At 45.6% G+C, this 24,102-nt stretch overlaps 1 protein-coding gene across 1 annotated transcript in view; it reads left to right on the forward strand.

Annotated features, from left to right (window-relative positions):
- Positions 1 to 1,575: 1,575 nt before the first annotated feature.
- Positions 1,576 to 24,102, forward strand: part of LOC311010381 (zinc finger and BTB domain-containing protein 16-A-like) — a gene marked incomplete at its 3' end in the record, with an annotated part of 61,866 nt that continues 39,339 nt past the window's right edge. The window contains exons 1-2 of the mRNA XM_084040895.1: positions 1,576 to 1,595; positions 4,777 to 6,097. Of these exons, the coding sequence (XP_083897021.1) occupies positions 4,854 to 6,097 (1,244 nt within the window). The remainder of the gene's footprint in view (positions 1,596 to 4,776; positions 6,098 to 24,102) is intronic.

The following is a 24,102-nucleotide window of genomic DNA, read 5'->3' on the forward strand; positions in this document are numbered from 1 at the left end:
TGTAGTCTTTATGCGAGCATGTTGGCAGAAAATCTAACTTTTTTTCACTCAAAACTTTAAAATGTCCACCTACTGGGTGGATGTACCGCCCATAAATGATGTGCCATGTTGATCAGCAAAGCTAATTGAGACTAGAAACGTTCAAATATCATATCCTCCTCTTCCTTCCTTCGGCTTCAGCCCATGATTTTATATTAAAACCGACAAAAAAAAAAGCAAAGACGACGTAAGAGCAAACTCGGAGCACTTAAAGGGCATTAGAATTAGAAAATATTGTGAAATTAAACTGTGGGTTTATTTTCATAGAAGCTCCAAAGTGTGCCTTTTAGTATAAAAGACTCCAGGAGATATATCGGGGGGAGGGGGGGCATGCAGTTATGGGGTGTCCCACCCAGTGCATCCTGGTTATTGGTCAACGAGACTATTAAAGCTATACGCTGAGAAACCATCAGGGGTAGTTAATGCACTAAAAGAGCATCTGGCTGTGAGTCGTTCACTATATTGATCATTAAGGACATTTTTTTTTCATGAGACAAGAAAAGAGGAGCCACTTGTTCTTTTGTTTCATGGCGTTTCCTTCAAATTAGTGTCAGTTGTTAAAACAAGTCATGCTTCTTCAAAAAGTCGTTTGATTCCTTAAATAAGTTGGATCCTTTTTCTCAGTAAGAGACGATAAGATTCAGATGGTTGCCATGTGTTGCTTGTAACCTAATGCAACTTGGCCACTTTTTGTATGTGTTTTCTCTGCAAAAGTTGAACATTATGCATTTAAGTGATAAAGTATATGATTCAACCGCTAAAGCATATAATCTACTTCTGTTTTTGTATTTCTTTAACAAACCGCTGTCAGATTGAATCATATTTTTCATTTGCATTTAAGAAGAAATGTAATAAGAAGCATAAGAATCCAGGGCACTAACATACAGTATATATATTTTTTTTAAAACAAAAGAAAATAGAAGTGGTTGCGATATATATATATATATACATCTTGTTTTAAATATTCCGAAAATAAGTAACACAATTGTTAGTTTATTTGAAAAAAAGCACCTTTGGAGGACAGGTCATCTATGTTGAATTCACCTTTGCTGTCTTATTAATTAATAATTAAAGGGGGCTTCACCCCCCCCCCCCCCCCCCCCCCCAAAGGACCATCAAAACATGCAGTGTGCCCCTGCAAGTTTGGGAACAAACCTTCAGGGTCTTTATTTATTATTATTATTATTATTATTATTATTATTATTATTATTATTATTATTATTATTATTATTATAACGTGCGTCGCTCACCTTCTCCCTCGTCTCGCCTCGACTGTCTAACAGCCGTTTGACATGAGACAGCCCCCTAGGTGTCTCACTTTCTTAGCGTTTGTGTGGCTGGAGCGCGGAGAGAGCCGGCCGCCCGCCCGCTGCTCGTCTGGCTGACTGGCTGCGTTGACGTCAGCGCCGTGTTGATTTGCTAAGGCGAGAGAAGAAAGGGGAGTTAGTGCGCGTTGAGAGAGCGGGCACTGCGAACTGCCTCCACTATGCTGTAGCTCCGCGCTTCCCCCGTCTACACTCACACGGAACCCCCCCAAAAAACGTGCAACTTGTGAGGTGAGTACCGATCCGGGGCGAAACGCGGCTGCAGGTTTCTCCCACCTACCACCACCTCCCTCCTCCCCACCTTCCACCGGCGACAAGTGCCCAGACCCCGCGTACTACTGCGTGCGTTTTCTGTGTACTTTCATTCAACCATGTGGAATATTTTGGACGCGTTGTAGCCGCGCGCCGCCGCCGGGGAGGGAGCTCCGCTTCGCATGTCCCCGTTCAACCTCACGCTGAAGTTAACAAGCGAACGCGACTTTGGCACGCAAGTTGGAATCTGCGCACCCGGAGCCGCCGCCGCCGCCGCCGGATGAAAACAAGTGTTTTCTGTTTGTTTTGTTTTTTTCTCTCCTGATTGCGCTGCAAGGTGGCTGGAAGTTTGCATTTACGCACGGTAGTGTATGCTTGTAGGGTTGACGTAGAGCTCCACCACCTCCAGCACCAGCACGACTCCGGGTCTGGTTTAGTATGCTGGAGATCGCGGCTCGAGGACGTGAGGTCTGGCTTGTTTCACCGGGAGCCAGACAACATATGACGCCCCGCTCCATGTGACACCGCCGGGGAGAGAGAAAAACACACCGCGTTCGCTCGTTTTGATGGAAATGTGTGTTTATTTATTTCTGTATTTGTGTTGTTGAGACGGCGACCCTCTCGCCTCGTCCTTGTCTCCAGACGCACCAGTTTGCCTCAATTTAACCGTGATGACATCACGAGCAGGACTGAAGGGGGGGGATGGTCGTTATACGACCCCCCCCCCCCCCCCCCCCCCCCTAAAAAAAGAAAGAACAAAATCACCGTACGGTCACGCTGCAGGTTATGACTGACAGGCAACTCTAGATGTTTTGATCGGTGACCGATCGATGTTGCAGGAGGAGCACGCGCGCGGACTGCGCGAGGTGGAGGGAGGGAGAGAACTGGACGCAATGGCCAGATTGATTTGTTATCGAGACTGTCTAATCTCTCTCCCTCTCTCTTTTCACTGTCTTTTGCCCCCTCTTCTATCCTCCAGACACCCACCGTCACCCCCTCACCCCCCTCCCGTCAGCTGCGTGTTAGAGCAGCTCATTCTCGCCACTACAACAAAGTCCACCTGTGCGCCGGTCTGGGATCAGATTCTGGCAGCTGTCCGTCTCCTATATACTTTTTTTTTTTAGCACGCTCGGTGTCCCCCCCCCCCCGGCTCCCCTCGCCTCCCCCTCTGTAGCATGTTGCTTTCTCTCCCACACGTCCGTCGTCCGTCAGCGGCGGATCATGGTCCGGAATATTGAACGGCTGTGTGTTCTTGTTGTGGCTGGGTCGACTCGTGATCACATCGATCGATCACGTCGCTTTCTGTGAAGTCCCCCCCCCCCCCAAAAACAAAAACAAAAATGTGGTCCCGCATTGTTGCTCCGGGTCCTGGTCCGAAACCTCATTGCGCGCTTTAATGTAGTTTAATGTAGTGCGGTGGTGTGTGTTGTGTGCATAATGCATAACGCGCAGTGTGATTCGTCTGGTGCGGCTGTCTAGACGCGTCCTCCTTTTTTTTCCCTTTTTTTTTTTTATTAATGGAGAGCTCAGCGACGCGTTAAAACACCCCCTTAAAAAAAAAAACTGCAACTTTGTGGTGAAGCCCACAGCTCTGGTCGAAAGCCCACAGAGCGCAACAAGCATTGGTGATTTACGGCGCCCTTAAATCGCAGCTATTGGCTCACCTGTAATAAAGATAATGTCGGAGGTTTTTTTTTTTACGTTTGACCTCTGTGGGCTGAGAGGGAGAGGTCGGCTGCATGAGAACCTGTGGTTTCATCATTACCTACCTCCTATAACCATTTAATCGTTGTGCCCCCCCTCACCCAAAAAACCCACCAAGACTATTTATTCTCCACGATCCTCAGCACAAACAATAGAGCAGCATAATTCCCCCTCCTGTGTGTTCTGATTGAGGCTTCTGGGGTTGTGAGCTTGTAATGTGGGAATTAGGCCTACTGGTGTATTTTCTTTTTTTCTGTTATTTTAAAGAGAGGTCACCATTTAGCCGTGAGGCTGATATCTCCTCTTCTTTTCTCTCTGAGTGTGTATTGTTCTCAGGAGGGATGAAGTGCTCCCAAAACGTAAAAATTTCAAATTGAGAAACAAATCATCTCCTTGTGAAGGAAAATTGACCTTTTGATGGTTTGAAAATGTGTCGTATTATTTGTCACGTGTTGAATATATTGAGTTGATAAAACCTAAAGAAAATGGGTCACTTCTTGTCATTCACTCTTTCATTAAGAGCACATGTAGTGGCAAGACGGTTTTATGTAATTGCCCCCCCCCCCCCCTCCCTGGATGAAGAGAGCATTGTTGTTTCAGCTCATAATGATCATGTTAACGGGGGGGGCGATTCTGCGAGTTTTAACTCGAATTTTAAGTGAAGCGGCGAGGTCGGGAGGATGCCGTATACGTTGAGTTGAAGCAACACGTCCCCCCCCCCCCTCCATCAACTGGATGAAGGAGTTAAAGCCCTTCCCACGGACTCTCGTCGGTTTATCGGGGTGTTTTGGTGCTGCAGTGTTGCCTTGTTCTGCTTTGCTTTCCTCTTCCATCCATTTCTGGCCGCCGCTCTCTGCTCCCGTCTGTGATGGGAATACTGAGTAAGATGCTGTTTAATTTCAGACAAAAAAAGGAAAAAAAAAAAAAAAAGGCTGGTGATGGTCTTTGTGAGCCAAGCGGCACAATTCACACTTGTTTTTTTTTTTTTTAAACCGTGCATACGTTTTCTCCCCCCCTCCCTCCTCCGTCAGATAACCGAATTCTTCTTTTTAACGTACGGCGGGACTGATTGGTATGCAGGCTGAGCCTGTCGGACGGCTCGCAAATTGTCTCTCTCCAGAAATCTACAGTCAATACTCTCCGCTGATTTTGAGAACAATGTGACTGCACATCCCCGCGGGATGTTTGCAATTTGAAAACAACTCCCCCTGACTTCGCACTCGCAAAACAAAGTGGTTTACATTGAATAAACGTATTTGGGGAGGGGGGGGGGGGGGCCTTTGCTTTTTATTTTCCAAATGTAATTCCTGAAATTGCTTGAAGGAGGATCTGGGAGGGGAACTTGATTGTAATATTCATGCATTTGTTGTAAAACATTGAGTTAATTAGATCTTTGGAAAAACGACGAGTGGATTCTGTGCTAGAACTGAGGTTTCCTTTTTTTTTCCTTTTCCAGGTTTCATCTTGTTTACAAAGATCGCTAAAAACACTGCTGAGCGGGGAAGGCGAGCCTCATGAGTCGGCATCGTCACGATGGATTTATCTAAAATGGGCGTGATCCAGCTCCAGAACCCCAACCACCCCACCGCCCTGCTGCACAAGGCCAACCAGATGCGTCTGGCGGGGACGCTGTGCGACGTGGTCATCATGGTGGACAGCCAGGAGTTCCACGCTCACCGGACGGTGCTCGCCTGCACAAGCAAAATGTTCGAGATCCTCTTCCACCGCAGCAGTCAGCATTACACCCTGGACTTCCTCTCACCAAAGACCTTCCAGCAGATCCTGGAGTACGCTTACACTGCCACGCTGCAGGCCAAGGTGGAGGACTTGGACGACCTCCTGTACGCGGCCGAGATCCTGGAGATCGAGTACCTGGAGGAGCAATGCCTCAAGATCCTGGAAACCATCCAGTCCTCGGACGAGAACGACGCCGAGGTCAACGCCAACGACGGCAGCACGGAGGAGGACGACGAGCGCAAAGGCCACAACGGAGCCAAGAACTCCAAAAAGCATTCCATGCAGAATCCCTATCTGTCCAGCTCCCAGCAGGTCGCCATCATGACCGGCATGGTGGACCAGAGTCCCTCGGTCTCCACCTCCTTCGGCGTCTCCAGTCTGAGTCCCACCAAGGCCGCCGTGGACAGCCTGATGAGCATCGGCCAGTCTCTGCTCCAGCAGGGTTTCGGCGGCGAAGGCCACGCCAACTCCCACCACATGATGACCGAGATCAAGACTGAGATGATGCAGGTGGACATGGGGGGCAACGGCCATGACAGCCCGCCCAACATGGAGTCCAGCGCCTCCAGCAACGGCGAGCGGAGCGGCGAGGACCGGAACCGAGACGGCCCGGGGACGCCAACGAGGAGCAGCGTGATCACCAGCGCCCGTGAGCTGCACTACGTCCGCGACGAGGTGATGGGCGACCCGCAGGTCGACGTCAGCCAGATGGGCCTGGAGGCGATGGCCGGCATGACGGAGAAACACCTGGCCTCGCTGTACGCGCTGCCCGTCAATCACAAGGCGGAGGCCCTCATGTCCATGCCGGCGTCCATGGCGGCGTCCATGGCCTCCGCCCTCCCCATGTCCCCGGCCCTGGCCATGTCTATGGACTTCAGTGCCTACGGGGGCCTCCTGCCCCAGAGCTTCATCCAGAGGGAGTTCTTCAACAAGCTCGGGGAGCTGGCGCAGGGCCTGAAACCGGACGGCAGGAACCAGCACGAGCGATGCAACGTCTGCGCTGCAGAGCTACCCGATAACGAGGCCGTGGAGCAGCACAGGTAAGACACGCTTCCTTTGTCATTCTGCTGCTTCGGTCGTGAAACGTGCGGTCCATTTCGTCACATCGTCGAATGCAAGCTTGCTGAGATAGTTTTGCATTGAGTCCGGCAGAAAGCAGAAGTTGTTTGGCCTCACAATTTCCAAACACCTTACTCACAATACATATTAGTACTTTGGGTACCAGCTTCCACTCGAAATCCATCCACACACTCGCATATATAATAGACTTGAGGGACACAAACCGTAGTTCTGTTTGACTCCGGGCTCCGAGATCTACTCCTCCAATAAAAGGCCCGGGTTGACTGCTGTCGTAACATTGTCCAAGACCATTAGTGACGCCTTGCAAGACGTGGGCGGCAGCTATCGCACACACTTACCAAAGTGGGCACCCGTCATCCTGGACCCCGACTCACCTCCCCTTTCCCCACAACTGCACAAGGGGGTCTCTTATTTAGCTCCATAATTAGACTAGACGGTGGCAGACCAGGTCTCTGAGACCGGAGAGGGGGTTCTAGGACCAGGGGAGTGGTAGTAAATCAACGGAGCTGCATTCAATTTCATAGTCATTCATTGTATCGGTGCAATCACCTCGTGGGATTTAACTTGCATGACTTTTTGTGTTGCTTTTGTTTTTTGTGACCTTCTCCTCAACCCTGTAGTGTTTGCTCAAATCATTAAGGAGTGCACGGTGGTTAAAGTTCACCTGGTGATTTGAATCCTGCCGATCCCGTCATACTTGAGCCGATTCAGATTATCCTTTGGTTTTTAACGTCGTCTTTAGCAAATATATGACAGAATGGCTTTTTTTTTTCTTGTTTGCAACCTGTTTGTGTTCTTGACTCTATTTTATACGAGTCAGATATTTGTAGTTTTTGTGTGTGGGTGTGTTGGCAGTTTTGTAAGTGTAGAAATGTATGTGGCCTTCATGATGAGTGCTCCTCATTCACTGAATTAGACAGGTATTTCTGCCTGGACTGTCTTTAAAGGAGGGAGAATAAAAACTGCAGAAGTGAATTTTTGTGTTGCTTATGATCCGTTTCCTTCGAAGCGAGCTTTAACAGCGGCTTCACCGCACAACCATCGCTTCTGTTTGAGATGCAGTAACGCAGTCTCCCCGTGTTTAAGGACAGGCTACACTTGTCTCTGTCTCGGGGGAAAAAAAAAAGAGTCTGCCGTGTGAAACGGTTGCCTGTGTTTCAAGAGGAATTTCATCAATTCACTCAAGCCGGAAAATCTCGTATCAAAGGAGATTTCCAAACCGTTTCATGCATTGATCTTCCCCCCGTCTCTCCCGTAGCATACTAATGGGTTAATTTAGACGGGCTGATACACCGACACGACACTGTTTAATATTGTACATGCTGTCCTGACAGCCTCCTGAAGTGTAGGAATCAAACGTTGCATCATCCGCTGTCTGCTTCGCAGTCCAAACATGAAAGGTCTGCTGTGCTACCAAGAGATGCTTGATAATTCAGACTCTCCTCGTGTCCTCGCAAAAATTCCAATGTGGGTCATTTGATAGCATATCAAGTCCTTCTTTTTCTCTCTCGCTACCATGTGTACGGCCTGTCAAACCGCCTCATTCTTTTTGATGTGAATGCAAGATGTTTTATTTCAGACGGGCAGGGAGTCATGTTCCCCTCCGACTAATTACACATCATTTCTCCCCCCGCAGCCACTGTCAGGGTCACCGCTGCCACGGCAACTAACCTGTAAAAAAAAAAAAAAAAAGTTGGCAGAGTTCACTTGGTGCAGGCAGGTCAAGTCAAACACGAGTGTAATTGTTTCCAGATGTGGCACAGGTCGTCGGTGTGAGGTGTCTGTGTAAGCAGCGTCTATGTTAAAACGAACGCACCAGAAAGTGCCCACTTCCTGTATAGATTTAAGTCTGCTCCCCCCTTTCATTCACTCTGAGCCCTGGATTGTATCATTAAAGAAAAAAACACCCACCCACACTGAATGCTGTGTGTGTGTGTGTGTCACCTATAGGATAAACGTATAAGTAGTGTGAGTGAAGGCGACAGAAATTCTTTGTCGTGCTTGTTTTTTGAAGACCGAAACAGCACAAACCAACTAATTTCTCCAATTTAAAAAAAAGATGCAGCCCGACACAAAAACACCCAAATTCTGTTTCTCAAATGTAACACTTTAAAGAAAGTTTAAAGTTGCTTTAAATATTTATCAGTTCCATTTTCGGAAATCCACATGAAGCGCTCCTCACATCGGCACAAATTAGATCCACTACGCAGCGATTGCTTTGAAAAAGAAAATGTGCCATTTTAAAAGGCGGTTTACTCCCATTAAGTCTCTCTCTCTCTTCATAAGAAGAATAGAACACTGAGCATCGAGTTATCAGTGAAACTAAATCATGACTTGTGTGATGGTTAATCCGAGCACACAATTGCCTCCAAGTTCCCACATGACCTAGCAATTACCAAAAACAAAAAGAGGCTGCACATAAAAATGCACTGTGGCAACGTTGCATCACTTCCTGCAAACTTAACTGAGGTTGGTGTATCTCTCATGACCGGACCTGTTTGTAACAATGTTATCTTCACTTCACCTGTCTCTCCTCCTCTCTGCTTGTGGAGGGCCTAAACTAAACGGGGGGGTTCGATCTATAATCCTCGCTCCCTCCGAGACTCCGGCTGCTTTAGAGGAAAGACGGCATGTTTATTGCGTTTGGAGATATTTTTATATAGCAGCAGCAGCAGGTGTAAGCAGCAGCAGCAGTTGTAAGCAGCAGCAGCAGCAGTTGTAAGCAACAGCAGCAGCAGTTGTAAGCAGCAGCAGCAGCAGGTGTAAGCAGCAGCAGTTGTAAGCAGCAGCAGTTGTAAGCAACAGCAGCAGTTGTAAGCAGCAGCAGCAGTAGTTGTAAGCAACAGCAGCAGTAGTTGTAAGCAACAGCAGCAGCAGTTGTAAGCAGCAGCAGTTGTAAGCAACAGCAGTAGTTGTAAGCAACAGCAGCAGAAGTTGTTAGCAGCAGCAGTTGTAAGCAACAGCAGCAGCAGTTGTAAGCAGCAGCAGCAGTTGTAAGCAGCAGCAGCAGTTGTAAGCAGCAGCAGCAGTTGTAAGCAGCAGCATGCTGGAGTCTCGGGAGCCGTAGAACTGAGAGAATGTACAATACTTACTTACAATCTGTGTAAAAAATCGCGATCTGATTACACTCGTACCATATCTGCTACCTGGAAGTCGAATCTTCAACACTTTTTTTTTTATTTCCACACGGATCAAAATCGAGCACCAAGATGTAAAAAAAACCTCCATAATGAAATCCACATTTTAGACTCTTTTTTCAGTATGGCATCAAAGACCCATTTCTTCTGTTATCAGTGCTGAAACTCATTGTATTGGCAGCAGCACTGAGGTGATATCCGACCCTATCTTTGAGGTTAGTTAGTTTAATGAACGGCCACACATTAACACCAACCCCTGCACCAGCACCAGGCTTGTCTTTCCCAGGGTAACTGCTTCAGGGTTAGAGGGGTTACGGCAATATTTTAGTAACGCCTTTGCATTGAGAAAACAATCAACACGGGAAGGGGAGCTGAGTGATTATTGGGGGGAAAATAAATGCATGATGCAGGGGGCTAATTCTGCAGCGGCGACGGGGGGGAAAGAAGAAGAAGGGAAAAAAAACACACTCTCCACTGCTTGGTATTCCAAACACAGCATCCAATTCACAGGAACTAGCCTTGGGTTTATCTCTTTCACTTAATCGTCCATTCTCATGCAAATGACTGACCCTCGCTGTAATGTACATCACATAAGTGAAAAAAAGAGGCTATTTTAAAGGAGCGCTTTTCCAGCATATAGCCGTTAAACATCAGCGATAACCATCGATGCTTTAACTCCGTCTTTTCATAATACAGCCTGGGCTTTTTTTTAGTGGGAGGGGAGGAAGAGGGGGGGGGGGGGATGACACAAGGAATCCCTGCCTCTCCTCTCTGTCTCTGCTCATGTTAGTTTTAGTATTGATAGAAGTGTTAGAGTATGAGGTGGGAGTGGTGAAGTAATCGCCCCTGCATTAACCTCCACACGTGCACACACACATTACTTTTTTTACACACATTCCTCTCAGCAGCAGCCAGCACTCGCACTTCCATTTCCTCTCCTTTTGTGGCAAAAGGGGGTACGGAGGGCGCTCATAATACCCCCCGGGCCCCAGGTGTTTAAACAGCGGGCCCAAAGGCCCTTATCTGTGCATATCAGAGTGCGACAGATAACCCCTTGGCTCTCCTCCTCAGTAAACCGAGAGCCGATTGAGCCCAGATAGCGGCCCATAGCGTTTGTTGCAGGTGATAGCGATGTATGCACACACACACACACACACACACACACACACACACACACATATACCCTACACGTCGAGGTGAGGCTAGTGGAAGTTTTACAAGCACGCTGTCAACCATTAACCACCGCTTTCTTACTTTACATTCACGCCGTGAGCACCTTGTTGGCCGGGGATCGAATGACCACGACGGTGACCGCTAGTCGTGTAAGTAGCTTAAGATAACATCCGAAAGGTTGGCGGTTGGAGGATGGATGCTGGCTTAGAATAATCTGGCCATGTATGAGGTTTTTATTGAATTAAAAAAGTGCTATATTGGATATGAGTGTTCCTGTTGCCTCTGTCGACATGGCGAGGGCTAACAACGCTAACAGAGAGCGCTAACGGTGTTCACCTTTTGCTTGATTGACGGGTGTCTTTTTTGATGTCCAGCTCGGAAACACTGGACAGTTGTAACATAGCAACTTCCATATACCTTTTTATGTGATGTATAGCATGAACCCCCCAGTCTGGGTGGATGGGAGCCTCAGTAGAACGTAAGAGTAACCTCGAGGGCGACGCTCAGCTCTGTTTGTTCAGTGTAAAAGTGTAATTCCTGTTCATTTTGAAGATTTTTCTTTACAAAGAAAGAAATAGCAATTAATTCAATTTATATTTTATGTAATTATTTAGTTTTTGTTTTAATTACAAAGTGAAGAAAGCAGTGTTTAAGTTGAGCCTGATGTTGTCATACATAAGAGTGATCTCAGTTGGCGATACCCCAAATGAGGGTATCTGTGTCGGTATCAGGGCTAATAAATCGGATCGGGGCATCTGTTTCTGTGAGGGGGAAGAAATAAATGTGTCAGTAGATTGTAAAGCCTGATGGATAATCGTGCATCATCGTTGTTTCGGTCTCCGAATACAGTGCATCACCTTTTTTGGATGTTTTTTGGAGTAAAAACTAAAAGTGATTTCAAGCTCCCGAGCTGTAAAACTGTGAGAGCATTTTTTCCCTCCTTCCCTGAGAGAAGCCAGTCAACAAAGCATCCATTACATGGCAGTGGATTACCCTCTATTTGAAATCACTCAGTGAGCTAAGTCTCCCCGGCTTGCACTCAGAGGTACAGTACATGTTGGTGTAATAATCCAACAGCAGACCAAAAAAAAAGCCTCGACAAAAAAACACACCTCTCCCAAGAAATACCTCGACCAAGGACGGACGGCGGCGGCTTATTGAGCCCGGCTGCCACATTTCTCTTTTTATCTTCACACAGGTGATTTTTTTTGCCCTTATTGGAGGTGCGGTATTTGTTTATGCCCCCCCCCCCCCTGAGGAACTGGCGCTTTGACCGCGGGACCGCCGGTGATCGGCCAAGCAGCCGAGGCAGCTGCTGGCCGAGGCCCAATTATAGACACGCTTTAAAAGGCTCCTGGTTGAACCGTAAAGATTTACACCGCCATCGCTCTGATCTCAGATCTGGGCTCTGTCCTCACTGTCAGGATAGGGAGATGCATCGATTAAAGACTTAACACGGGGGGGGGGCTACGTCATGTGGAATGGACTACACACACACACACACATGCATGCATGCAAACACACACCTGAGAACAGATCAAGCATTTCATTGTCGTGCATCTTAAATCTGGTAAAGCTGGTGTTTGATGGGAATTGAGGTGCTTTCTTTGGGAAGGGCCCCACCAATAGAAAAGAGGAGAGGGGGATGGGGGGGGGGGTTAATATCTAGACAGTGGCTATGGCAATGGAGGGAGGGCGATCTAATCAGCCTACTGATTAGATCGCCCTCCCTCCCTCCCCGAGATAAGAGTGGAGGGAGGTGCTTGTGTAATAAAAGTTAGCAGCTTGACTCGCCGCGACCAGCTGCCTCTGTGTGGCGAGCGGCGCCCGAGCAGACGTGGCCTTTTGCTGATGCGGTCTGGCAGGAGCTGCCATGAAACAAACACACTGAGGCCCCTATCTTTTGTCCCCCGCGGGGGCCTTGGGGTCTGTAGGGAGGGATAAGGATAACATACTGTAACTGGAAGTTGGCCTGGTGTGTTTTTTGTGTCGTGTTGTGGGGGTGGGAAGCTCCGGGGAGGGAGGGGGGGGGGGGGGGGGGGGGTAGTAATTACAACCAGTTGTCAGGTTACATGCAAATGTGTTATCGGCCTTTAACTTCCTGATGTGTATCTGTAGTAGCAGCTACTGTGGGTGTAGAAGAGGTGGTGTCACACGGCGAGGGAGATTTATTTATTTATTTTCATTCTCTAAGCCTTTTTTATTAGACTTTCAAAGCATCTTCTCTTTCTTACTGTATTAAAGTGCATCGTTGTCAATTTCCCATTAAAAAAAAGAAAAGGGGGTTGGAAAAAGTCAATAGAATTAGAATGATCTGGCCTTAAAGCTGAGTGGGTTTTAGTTCTAGTTCATAGAGCTCTGCCTCTGTTCTCCCGGACCTGAACGCTCTGGGTTCTAATCCCATCGATATCCCATTAGCATCCCCTCTCCGGGTCCCCGCCACATGAAAGATGTTGTCGGTTACCCCTCTCTGATTCTATTGCTCTGGCGGACCGTAAGGAGGGGACGGCCACAATGACCGAATGTGCGAGAGCCAAAGGGCCAACCCAAGTGTGCTCGCAAATGTGTGTGTATGAGTGTGTGTGGAGGGAAAGAAAAAATAAAAAAGCTGCCACCTCCACCTCGGAGGCCCCCCGAGCCTCCCTGGGAAGTATCAAACCAGAGCCCTCCGCGGGCTTCCAGTGAGAGAGCTTCTAATTAGCCTCTTTGTTGCCACTTGAATGGTTTGCCAGAGATTGGCAAGGGGCCCCAATGGAGTGATACCAGCGTGCTAAGAAGGTGGTCATAAAAATTACCCCCCGTCCTTTATTCTCTCCACCGTCACCTGTAACAAAGGGGCTCTCAGGTAGGAAACCGAGGCCGGCGCGCCACCGCGTCGGCGTGTTCGCTCCACAGGTGCATGCTACGTTAGCGCGAGCTGTCGGCTCACGGCCGCGGCAGCTGATGTATGGGGGGGAGAGCCGCCACGTAACCCTGTAATTCACGTAGAACGGGTCATTATGCTGTAACGGACAACCATTCTTTAGGTGGAAGTGAAGTGCTGACGCTGGCATGAAAGGAGAAGTCAAACTTGTCTAAAAACTTGTCTAAAGTTACTTGGCGTAACTTCAATCAAATCAAAACTTACAACAAGAATTGTTAATTGACAAGAATGTATATTGTAATTTATCTGCTTTGAAGTAAATTTAGCAGCTTCACAAACAGCAGCTACCAACCTGTTTGGTTTTCGTCATCATTTATTCAAAATATCAATACTTTTTCTTCTTTGATGTCATAGTATGCATTGTTAAAGTAATGATGATGGTTAAAGTCATTTGAGTGCAGAAGGTCCAAGGCAACGCATGTCCACCTATTTAATGCTACTTAGCAACTAGCATGTTGGCTTACTGGCCACGTTATCAGTAATGCATTATTTATTCATTTATTTGTTATTGAGCGTCACCTCAAAACGTCCTCATCTAACCCGACAATTAGTTGGAATAAGTCGCTGACTGCAGAACGTTGACCCGGGATACAAAGAAATCCAAATGTTAGCACCAAATTCAAAGAGCGCCATGGGGTTCTCACGAAGCAGCCTACACCGTGTTACCACGTCTTCCCCTCGGCTGCGTGGCGAGCGTGGCGGCGAGCGTCGTGGCGAGCGAGTGCAATGAATGTCAAGGCGACTTGGAGCCGGCCGACACATTTTTTTAAGCTCCGCTGTAATCCAGGAGGGATCAGTTGGGTAAATCATGGCATAAAGCTTAAAACCATAATTGATTTATGTATTTGCTGACCGAAGACGCCCGGAGAGATTACCAGAGGGAGAGAGCTGATGATGGATATGCTGCCCCCCCCCCCCCTTACATGGGGCTGCAATGCGAGGTGGGGGTTGAATTCAATTGAAGGGAGATTTGTCCGCCTGAAGAGAAGAATGTCTGAAAACAGAAAGTGCAAGTCGTGGACGAGACGCATAAATCATCAGAGGTGTATTTAAAAATTATTTTATTATTATTTAACTGATCCAAAGACTCATTCATTGTTTTTCAAATCATAGTCCAACAAGTAAAAAAAGGAGTTTACTGAATTCCTTTGATTTTTATTTAATTATTCATGTTTTTGGGTTTAAACACCATCATATTTAGTCTAAATATCGTGTGTAATATCTATAGAATCGTAGTTTATTCCCATCATTTGTATAGGTGTTTACTTTGACATCACATTGACCACTGGCTCTAAGATGTCAGGTTATGACATCATCAGCGTAACCCCTTAATTGCCCCCCCACCCCCATAATTTCCGGCTGGTCGCTGACGAGGTATTTTGTGACGGTGAGCCGCGTTGTGATTGGTCGAGCCGGTGTACTTCCTGCCATAATCGGCCCATGAATTTCTTCCCCGACACGTCGTGAATCTTCTCTTTCTTGTTTACTGCCACGACTGTCAGCCGTCTCCAAGGTCTCTCTTGACCGCTTCCAGATTGTTTTGTGTTTGTCTGTTTTTTTTTTTTGTCCCTGCGGCCCCCCGAAAAGGCGAGAGTGGGGGATGAGGGGGGGGGGAGGAGAAAAAAAAAAAGCCATTCCATTTCCTGGACTGATCACTGAGGCGGGTGGCTCTGACATGTCATGACTCAAACAGCATCATTTCTGCCACTCCTGTCTCGCCGCTGACCTTACAAATGATGTTCTAGGCTTCCCACCATATGCCATTAAGCATGGTGTAAACAGGATGGGGGGGGTGGGTCTTACCGCCGTGTACCACCGAGCAGCAAACCCTCTGCGGTTTCCAAAACTCCCTGCTTACCTTTTTTGGAAAAGAAAAGCAGATTACAGTTTTCTGTCCGATGGTTTTCTCTCCACACCCCCCCCTCCCTGCTTGTTTTTTATTGCCTCCTGAGAGTGTTGGTCTGAGGCGAGGAGCTGGAGCTTCCCTAACAGGTGTTTGGGTGCTTATCGCCCACGTCTGTGCCCTTATCTCTGGCCCTCAGCTTCCTGCATCCTCTCTCGCATGCCTCAGACTGGGGATATATTTCACTTAGCCTCTGACCCGAAACCTTCTTCTCTATCTCCCGGGGTCTCTCTCTCTCTCCCTCCTTTTCCTTCCATAAGCCGGCCGGCCACATAGACCATCATCACCTTACCTGACTTTTTCTCTTTTTTTTTTTTATTATCTTAATATAATTACTCACAGCCAGCAAGAGACCCCTAAAGTCATTTTTTAATTAATGGAATTATTGGATGAGTCTGTAACATGCAGACAATGCACAATTTCTCTTTTTTTGCTCATTAACGGCTTATATTACATGTATTTTTTTTAGTGTGTTTATTCGTCAATCAATCAATTTATTATTTCCGCCTTGTTAATTAAGCCATGTAGTAACGTACACATCTCATAGGCACGATGAGCACAAGTCAGAAACATCAGCGAAATTCAAACGTGTGAAAAAAGTGTGTTTTGAGCCTGGATTTACGAGTCCATGGAGGGATCTTATATGGGGGGGGCTGATCCATGGGTTTGGGGCTGCAGCAGTAAAGGCGCGGTCACCCCTGAGCTTAAGTTTAAGATTTCTGGACCCCCGAAGCTAGCCGACCTGAGGGACCTGGAGGAATAATACATTATATCACCCTGGATTACAACATATTAACAACCTTAATATAAAAAACGTCCCTAAAAATATTTGAGAAAAACAAGCATTTATCCTCCCGTCCGACGCAGATTAATCCAGAGAAGAAGAAGCCCACACGGTTGAATTGGAGCGTAAACGTCTTTGATGGTGTTTGGAGCTGCGAGTTTGATCCAGCATTTTGTCAGAGTGATTGGTCTCAGGCTTTAGCTCCACCTCCACATTCCCTCTACCCTTCCCTGCTCCCAAGTCTCACACAGGGGGACAAAGGCTAAAGTGTCTGTGGGATGGGGTTGTGATGCTGGTTTGGAGGGGGTTGACCCCCTCGGAGGACCTGACAGGGGCCCTTCTTTTTTTTTTTTTCTAATCCCCATTCTGAGTGGGCACAGAGGGGAGAGAGCCCACAGTCTAACACCCATGAGAGGGTCTATTGTGAGCAGTGGGCTCTGTTACAGTAGGATGGATGCAGGGGTCTCAGGCCCAGATAAACGTCGGGGTCAGCCAGGCCCCCCGTTATTTACAGTAGGCCCTTTCATTGCCTGAGTGAAACAGGAGCCCATGGTGGAGGTGGAGGTGGTGGGAGGGCTTCAGGGGACGACCACTGTTTGTGCTCAGCCAGGCCTCCACTATAGGTCAAAGAGCATGGAGGGGAGGGGGGGGGGGGGGTCCACAGGGGTTACAGACCTGACTTTTGTCTGTGTGTTGGAGGGGGGGCTTGCTGCTTCATTTGGGGAAAAGAAAAGGTAGAGGAGGTGGGGGGGCTTCAGATGGGAAAAGGCGGCAGTGATGACTTCCACACGCACTTTCTGTGATGTGACAAAAAACAAGATCCTAATTGTGCCATCAATTCTGCAATCAAACTGATTCAATGTGCTTTTTTTTTCAAAGCGCTGGGTTCAAAACGCAGAATCAGCGCCCAGAATCCAGCAACTGATTGACTTTGTCGGGGAAATGTTCCATTCTGCAGCTCTTGCAATAAGAAAACTCTTTCTTGCTTTGCTTCTTTTGGAAAAAAAAAAAAAGCATAGGTGAGGAAAATTAATTGAGGTCAAGAAGCTGCTGCACTCTGCAACACAAAGAGTGTAAGAACTCAATAGGTTTCCATTAATGTCTCTCAGGAAAATAGTGAAAATCCAACACCATCCCAAACACGACTGCAGCTTCGCTTTAATTGTCCCGAAGTTACTCGTGACCTACATAAGCGCATCACTCGACCCGCTATAGAAGCTGCAGAAAAACACACAGTAGAAGAAGAAGAACCCGACGCTGCAGGATCGGTGAGTTTAGGTCATCTTCGTTGTCATGTGACATCCAATACGTAATAATCCACAACCCCTAAATGGTATCGGAGCAGGTTGGCGTATAAAAAACCCCCCAAAACAAGTATATTTATTAAGCTTAATCCCACACGATCCATTACCAACCCAGTTCCTGTTTGTTGCCTTTTAATTAAGAAATAAAAAAGGAGCCAGAACATCTGCCAGAAGACTCCCGACATAATCTTGCTGTAATCTTAGTCTCAACCTCACATATCAGGAGGGAAACGCCAGCAGAGACGTACAATAAGGTTTTTTTTTTCTACTCGGACAATGACGGGAGGGGTTAAAGGTCAGCAGGCAAGGTGGGGGGGTGTAGCAGTTTGGTTTGACCCCCCACCTCTCACCCTTATTGTCCCCGGGAGAACACAAAGGCTCCTGTCAAACTCCGGTGGTCAGCGCTTCGGCCAAACCAAACCGAGGGTTTTTGAATCCGGCTCAATCCGCCACCGTCGACCAATCAGGAGACAAAGAGAACGGCAACGGTTTTTCTTCCCAAAGATCTGGAAAAGTGCTGGAAAGGAACGTCTTGTTCTCTTTCTGACCTTTTGTTTTTGTTTCCGTGGTGGAAAATAACCCAGTTATTATAGTTATACAGGAAGTACAATATCGAGGTGATAGACTTGAGAATTTGAAAAGGTTAAACTTTTTGTCCCTTGGTTGCTATAGTTACTTTAGAAATTAATATTACACATTTTAGTGTATTTAAAATGAGATATGCTTTAATAGTCATCCATTTTTTCCCAGAATTTAAATTTTTGTTTAAAAATAAACCTTCCTTTAGCATTGCAGCAATAAATAAATAACGGATGAAATTTACAATTTAAAAATTAGCAAAATGGAGTTTGGATGTTATGAATTAAGATATGTAGCTTTGAAATGAGTAGGAAAAAAATCATCCTGGAAAATGAACCCAATTATCAGTGAATATGATTTAAAAGCCTCCATCCATTCGTCGCCTGTTTGTTGTGGATCAGGGAATCATTTATTCTGATGGTTCCTATAAAAGGCAGTCGGTTAAATATCCTGATCGGTTTTCCAACACAGTGGAGCTCTGCGGCAGGTATTAGTCAACAGCTACTGTCTTCAGTCAGCCGTCTGTAACGGCATTTACAAAAAAAAGAAAAGAAAAAAAAAAACAGCGAGTCGTGGCTAAAGTCCTGCTGACATTTTTCACCCCTGAAAGGTAAAAAAGAACTCGTATTGGATCCGAGAGCAGAGCTCCAGCAGGAAAAAAAGGGCTCGCCGGCGTTACATTGCTCTGCGTATGTCTTGCTTTCAGTCGTCTAAATACCCTTGACATATTACGGAGGAGATCAAAAGCCCAGGAGAGAGATGTGGGCTGCATGTGGGTGTCAAGGTACAATGTAGGCCAGAACGAGGCCTTCACAAAGGGAGGAGGCAGCGTGGCGGAGGATTTGCCGCCGTCCTTCGATCGATCTTCGTGTCATGTGCAGTTCGCCGGAATCCGAGTTAAATAACATGATATATATTATATATATGTTCCTGACAAAAGGAGACAAACACGGCGATGAAGTCGATAAACAAATGTTATAATCACGGTGTATTTATAAATATCAAGGAAAATGCTAAATATACTCTGGTTCCAGCTTTTCTTTGTTTGATATCATTGTAAATTTTATAAATTAAAAAAAAAAATTCTGGACAAAGCAAGGCATTTGAAGATGTCAGTTTGGGCTCTGGGGAGAGACAATGATGCACTAGACGAAATTATGAATCATCTCATATTCATATAAAACATCATTCATATATTTACACTTCTCAAGAGAAAACAATTATTTGTAAGACAGAAATCGACACCTTTCACTCTTTACATTTTATTTTTAACAAAGAAATGTTTAAAAGAATATATATAAAAAATTGAAAAAATAGGTAATTCACAAAATAATGTTTTTAATGTAACTGTGGTTCAGCTCATTAACTTCTCCATTAATGAGGCCTTTATCAAACGTAATTCGTATCGAGCTGCTAATGAACGTAGCTTCAGTTTGTGAACTACCTTCTTTCCTTCTTTGGATATTGACGATGTTCTCCGGTGAAGAGTAAAAACTGTAACGGCCGTTATGGTGACCGGCCCTGTACAGGCTCTCAGAGGTCAGTGGACATGGTACAGCTTTCACATGGCCCTGAGGTCCTGACCCCCACCTTTGTTGGCCATACTCACCACCCACCCCCCCACCCCCTCATCCCAGCAAGGACCGAAGCCCTTTGAGCCGAGCCCTCAACCCCCCGCCGAGCGCGCCCCTTCAGCACATTAATAGTGGCACTGGAACTAATTGCCCAACCTTAGATGTGCTTGAGACCCAGATTGCCTCAGCTGCCAGTGCAGCGCCACAAACCCCCCCAACACTCCACCCCGAAAAGAAGAAAACCTTCAAAAGAAGAATCGCAAAATTGCTGGTTTCTCTTGCCCGGTGATCCACAGCGCTCCTCTTCAAAAGGGTTTGTTTCTTTGTTACTGTAAATGTGCATCCATTCAGGCTTGTTTTCAAAACATCGCCCTCCCTCTCCTTTGCCGCGCTTTTCCGAATTTTGTCTCGCTCATTCAGCGATTGGCATTGGTTTCGCTTTTTTTTTTTTGTGGTTTTTATCCCGGGAACGAAGACTGACACTCACTATGTTGCTCGCGCCTTGGCGAGAACCTTCCCACACATTTGCCATCCACCGCCATTTTGTCGCGAACCCCCTGTTGGGCACGATAAAAAAAAAAAAAAAAAACGTCAAATCACTCCTATTGTATTCGGGGTCGCATGTATCGGTAATCCTTTTCCTCGTCGTTTCTTGAAATATTTTTTTTCTTTCAGTGCTCTCGCACTTCGAACTGTGAATTGCGGCGCCGGGTGTAAAGCGGTGTCTAGCACCAGACTGTTGCTGTTCACACTGTCACGTCTGCCGTCTCCTCTTGGCTGCGCTCGGCCGTCGCACCAGTTCAAAGAGGCGGCGGAGAGCGGGGAAGCAGCCCGAGAGGCGTTTTTATGATTTTATGGGGCGAGAGAAAGCGTTGTTGTGGGGGGGGGGGGGGGGGGGGGAGGTGTTGGACCGCTATCTGCGGTACGTTATGATGCTCGCGTCTACGTAATGGACTCACGACATGTAGACCTAAGCATCAGGTCAGTTAAACCCGTCGTGTCTGTGCACGTTCGCCAGAAGCTTCCTCACAATCCGAGCCGAAACACAGATAAGCACCCTGGCATCCAGTTTCCAGATCAAATAATTCTGTTTCTGAAATGTCTCTGCACATGTATTGAAATGATGATCAAAAGAAACGAACATTATAACCCGATGAGTCATCGTTACTTCAAGGATCATCCGAGGATGTAATTGGAATTCATGCGATTTATAGAGTTTTTAGATGCCACTTTAAATGCCCTTTGTCTGATTTTTTTTAATTTTTTTTTTTACAAATTACTTAAAAATGTTACATGGATTGATATGAATCTGAAGGTACGTCTGTATTGAACCACATTCAGACTCATAAATGGGTTAAAAGCTCTCCGTTTGAGAAAACAACGTCCTGTAAAGCTCCACTCTGTAGGCTGTAGTGGTTCAGACTTCCTCCAGGCTCCTCCTGCTGGTCCCTGTTCATTCAGAGCCACATCTAAATGTTAAAAATCCTTCTATCGCCCCGATCCCTCTCATTCATACGAATAAAGCACATTAAGTCTGGAACAGTTGACCTTTTGGCCGTGACGTCCATCAACACGTCTTTTACTTCATCCACTGATGTGACTTGATTTAATATTGTAATCACAAACATTCCCTTTCCCTCTTTGGGAGCGGAGACCATGAGAGTTGTGGTTCTTCTTTTTAATGTCATGTGAAAAACTCTCGCTGAGCACGCAGTCTTCATAAAAATCCACAGCAGCGATGGAAAAGACTGGTAATGCGTTTCGTCCAAAAATACCTTGTTTACTGTCTTTTAATTCATTCAGTGAGCTCTTAAAAGATGCTAGTTAAAATAAAACAGGAATAGAGAAGAATGCATCACAACGTGCTGTAAGTACACTGCTTTTATTTATTTATTTTTATTCATCCATTTCTACTCGGTTGGATTTCTGCCTGCACGTCTTCTCATCTCGACCCGTTAATTTTTCATCAAGATTTCACCTCACCTGCGTTTGTATCGTTTTTACAGATAATCTGACGGGATTAAGGGCTCTAAACTGGCTCTCGGAGACCATTTGCAGGTCTACGTTATTGTTAATTAGTGTATTTAACAGGCTTTTACTGTAATCTGTGTAGATATGCCATTTGAATATTTAATATGTTGCAATTAGTCAAAAACATGTTAATTTCCTCGTGATTAATTGGCAAATTAATCAAACTTTTTCATGGCTAGCGTGGTGGGGTGTATATTCAAGACTTGTGACCTCAGCATTTCAGGCCGGTAATACGGAGGAAGCAAACAACCCGAGAACTCGTGTAATCCGTAGATACGAGGCGAGATGAGCTGCGATCTGACGCTTGGAGCAGCAAAACGTGAAATAAAATGATCCGCCGGAGACGAGATGAAATTCTTTGAGGCTCGGCGGCTGTTTAAGGAAATAGGAGCAGCTCCTTTCAGAGGCGTCGGACTTATATATCTGCTTTGAAAAGGAGTAGATGCTTCATCTCGTAAGGCTTTGACGAAGGCCAAGGTTGCACTTCCATATCATAAAGCTGCATACACACAGAGCAAATAATCAAAAATACATCCGTGGCTCCTTTTGACTGAATGAAGAGTTAAAAGAAAGCACATTTTATTACATTTTATTTAGTTGTATAATCACAAAGCAAACATCCATCCTTGGAAAAATATTTACTCAGCTGTTTATGATCTTCCTTTTTTAAAAGAGCGGCGTTGCAGCAGCAGCAGCAGCAGCGTGTCTGCCGGCCGGCCGTTCACTTAATCCTCCGTGGAAATGGAGCCGCTGACAGATGTGTGCATGGCCATCGAGAATTACAGTCACGATAAGAAAGAGTGAACTTCATCCTCTTGTGGCAACAATGCGTCGATGTTATTCTATGGTAAACATCCTGGATGTGATGTGCCTTCTGTAATCCCGGTGACCCCGCGCATTACTCGCTGCCGCCGTGGACGGCTTCTGTTCCCGCTGCTGCTGCTGCGTAATCATTCTTTTATATACATATATATATTATATACACACACACATATACATTCCAGGTTGCTTCGCCTAATCCTGGGTCAGACCTGGAGGTGATACTGGGAGTGATTATCAGGATTATTTTAAGGAGACATTTCAACAAGAAAGCCTCCGATTCAAACTGGGAGCTTGAAGTTTGAATAACAGGACAAAAATATGCTTTATAGGCGGCATTATGGGAAACCTGTTGCTTTTGGAGCTTGACCCATAGAAGTAATAGTATGAGTAATGCACATTATTATTATTTGTATTTATTTATTGATAGTTGTTTATTTGTTACATGAATATAAAGTAATTTAATGGACACCTTTGTTATTTTATTTTATTTAAATGACTGAATTCAAAAATATAGAACAGCTGACATTTAGACATTACAGTCTAAATTAAACCAAAACGTGCATAAAATACAGCTTACTGGAGTTAAACTCTGTTAAACAGTGCTGTAAAGTAAAATAGAATTATTATTTATTTTTATGTTTTCCCTCATATGTTATGTGTGGAAAACCCAGAATGAACACTGTGGAATACTTTATTATTATTATTATTATTATACAGCTTTTATATAGGAATGATTCTGTCCAGAGTTTTTTAATTCAAACATATAAGCCGTTGAAACACTTGCAACTCGTGTGTGACTATAAATATCATCAGCTTGGGTTTTTAGTTTTCAGACATTTGCCAGAAAATGTCAAATATCCCGAGATTATTTATTTGGCAAAACAACACAAGGAATCGTGGGCTTCGCTTGGCAGAGCAGATGAGTGTGTGACGATGCGGCGAGGCGTCTGAGAAGTTGATTTTTGTGGAATTTGATCGACGAAATGCTTTTCTTCCGTGCTAATCTGTGACCTACAATGACGACGATATGATCAGCACGTTAATCAATATCGTGTTCATGAGCTGCACTTGTTAATGACTTTTTATCCCAAAAATATTGTGCAGGATTGATTCTGATTCCGTTAGGTGATCACCAAGTGGCTCTTTATGTAACAGTTGTGTAACCGGGGGCGACCTGTTAAAAAAGAAAACGTGTATATATAGAAACTATAAGAATTTATAGGTCAAACAATAGCTTTCAATCATGTATTTTGCAAGACCAGAAAAAAAATCTGTAAGTTGCAGTAATTTATTGGTATTGATACAAAAGTTTTCCCTGCAGTTTTTAAATTTAATTTAAAATACTTGCATTAAAACTGCATTTAAACTATAATACAGTGCTTACTTAAAATATTATAAAGATATATGTAAATAAGTGACGTTAATAGCAGAGAGAAAATTGCCAAATATAGTTTTCTGTTCATGGCCTATGGGCCGTCTTAACAGATTACCATGCAAATGTATGTAAATGTAGTATATAATATATGTTTCTGTGCCAAAATGTAGCCCACATCTAAACTACGATATTTAATGTCCATTTAGTGCAATTTATCTGAAATATGCACGAGTCATATTGTTTATGTGAAACTTGCCGCCATCTGATCTGTAGCCGCTCCGGCTGCAGCGGTGTAGTCATAGTTGTTTTCATCTCTGCTCTGATGTTATTAACAGCTTTTACACCTGCCTCGTTTTTTCT

This window comes from Eutrigla gurnardus (genome assembly GCF_963514095.1).
Source record: "Eutrigla gurnardus genome assembly, contig: SCAFFOLD_97, whole genome shotgun sequence".
NCBI classification, from domain to species: domain Eukaryota; kingdom Metazoa; phylum Chordata; class Actinopteri; order Perciformes; family Triglidae; genus Eutrigla; species Eutrigla gurnardus.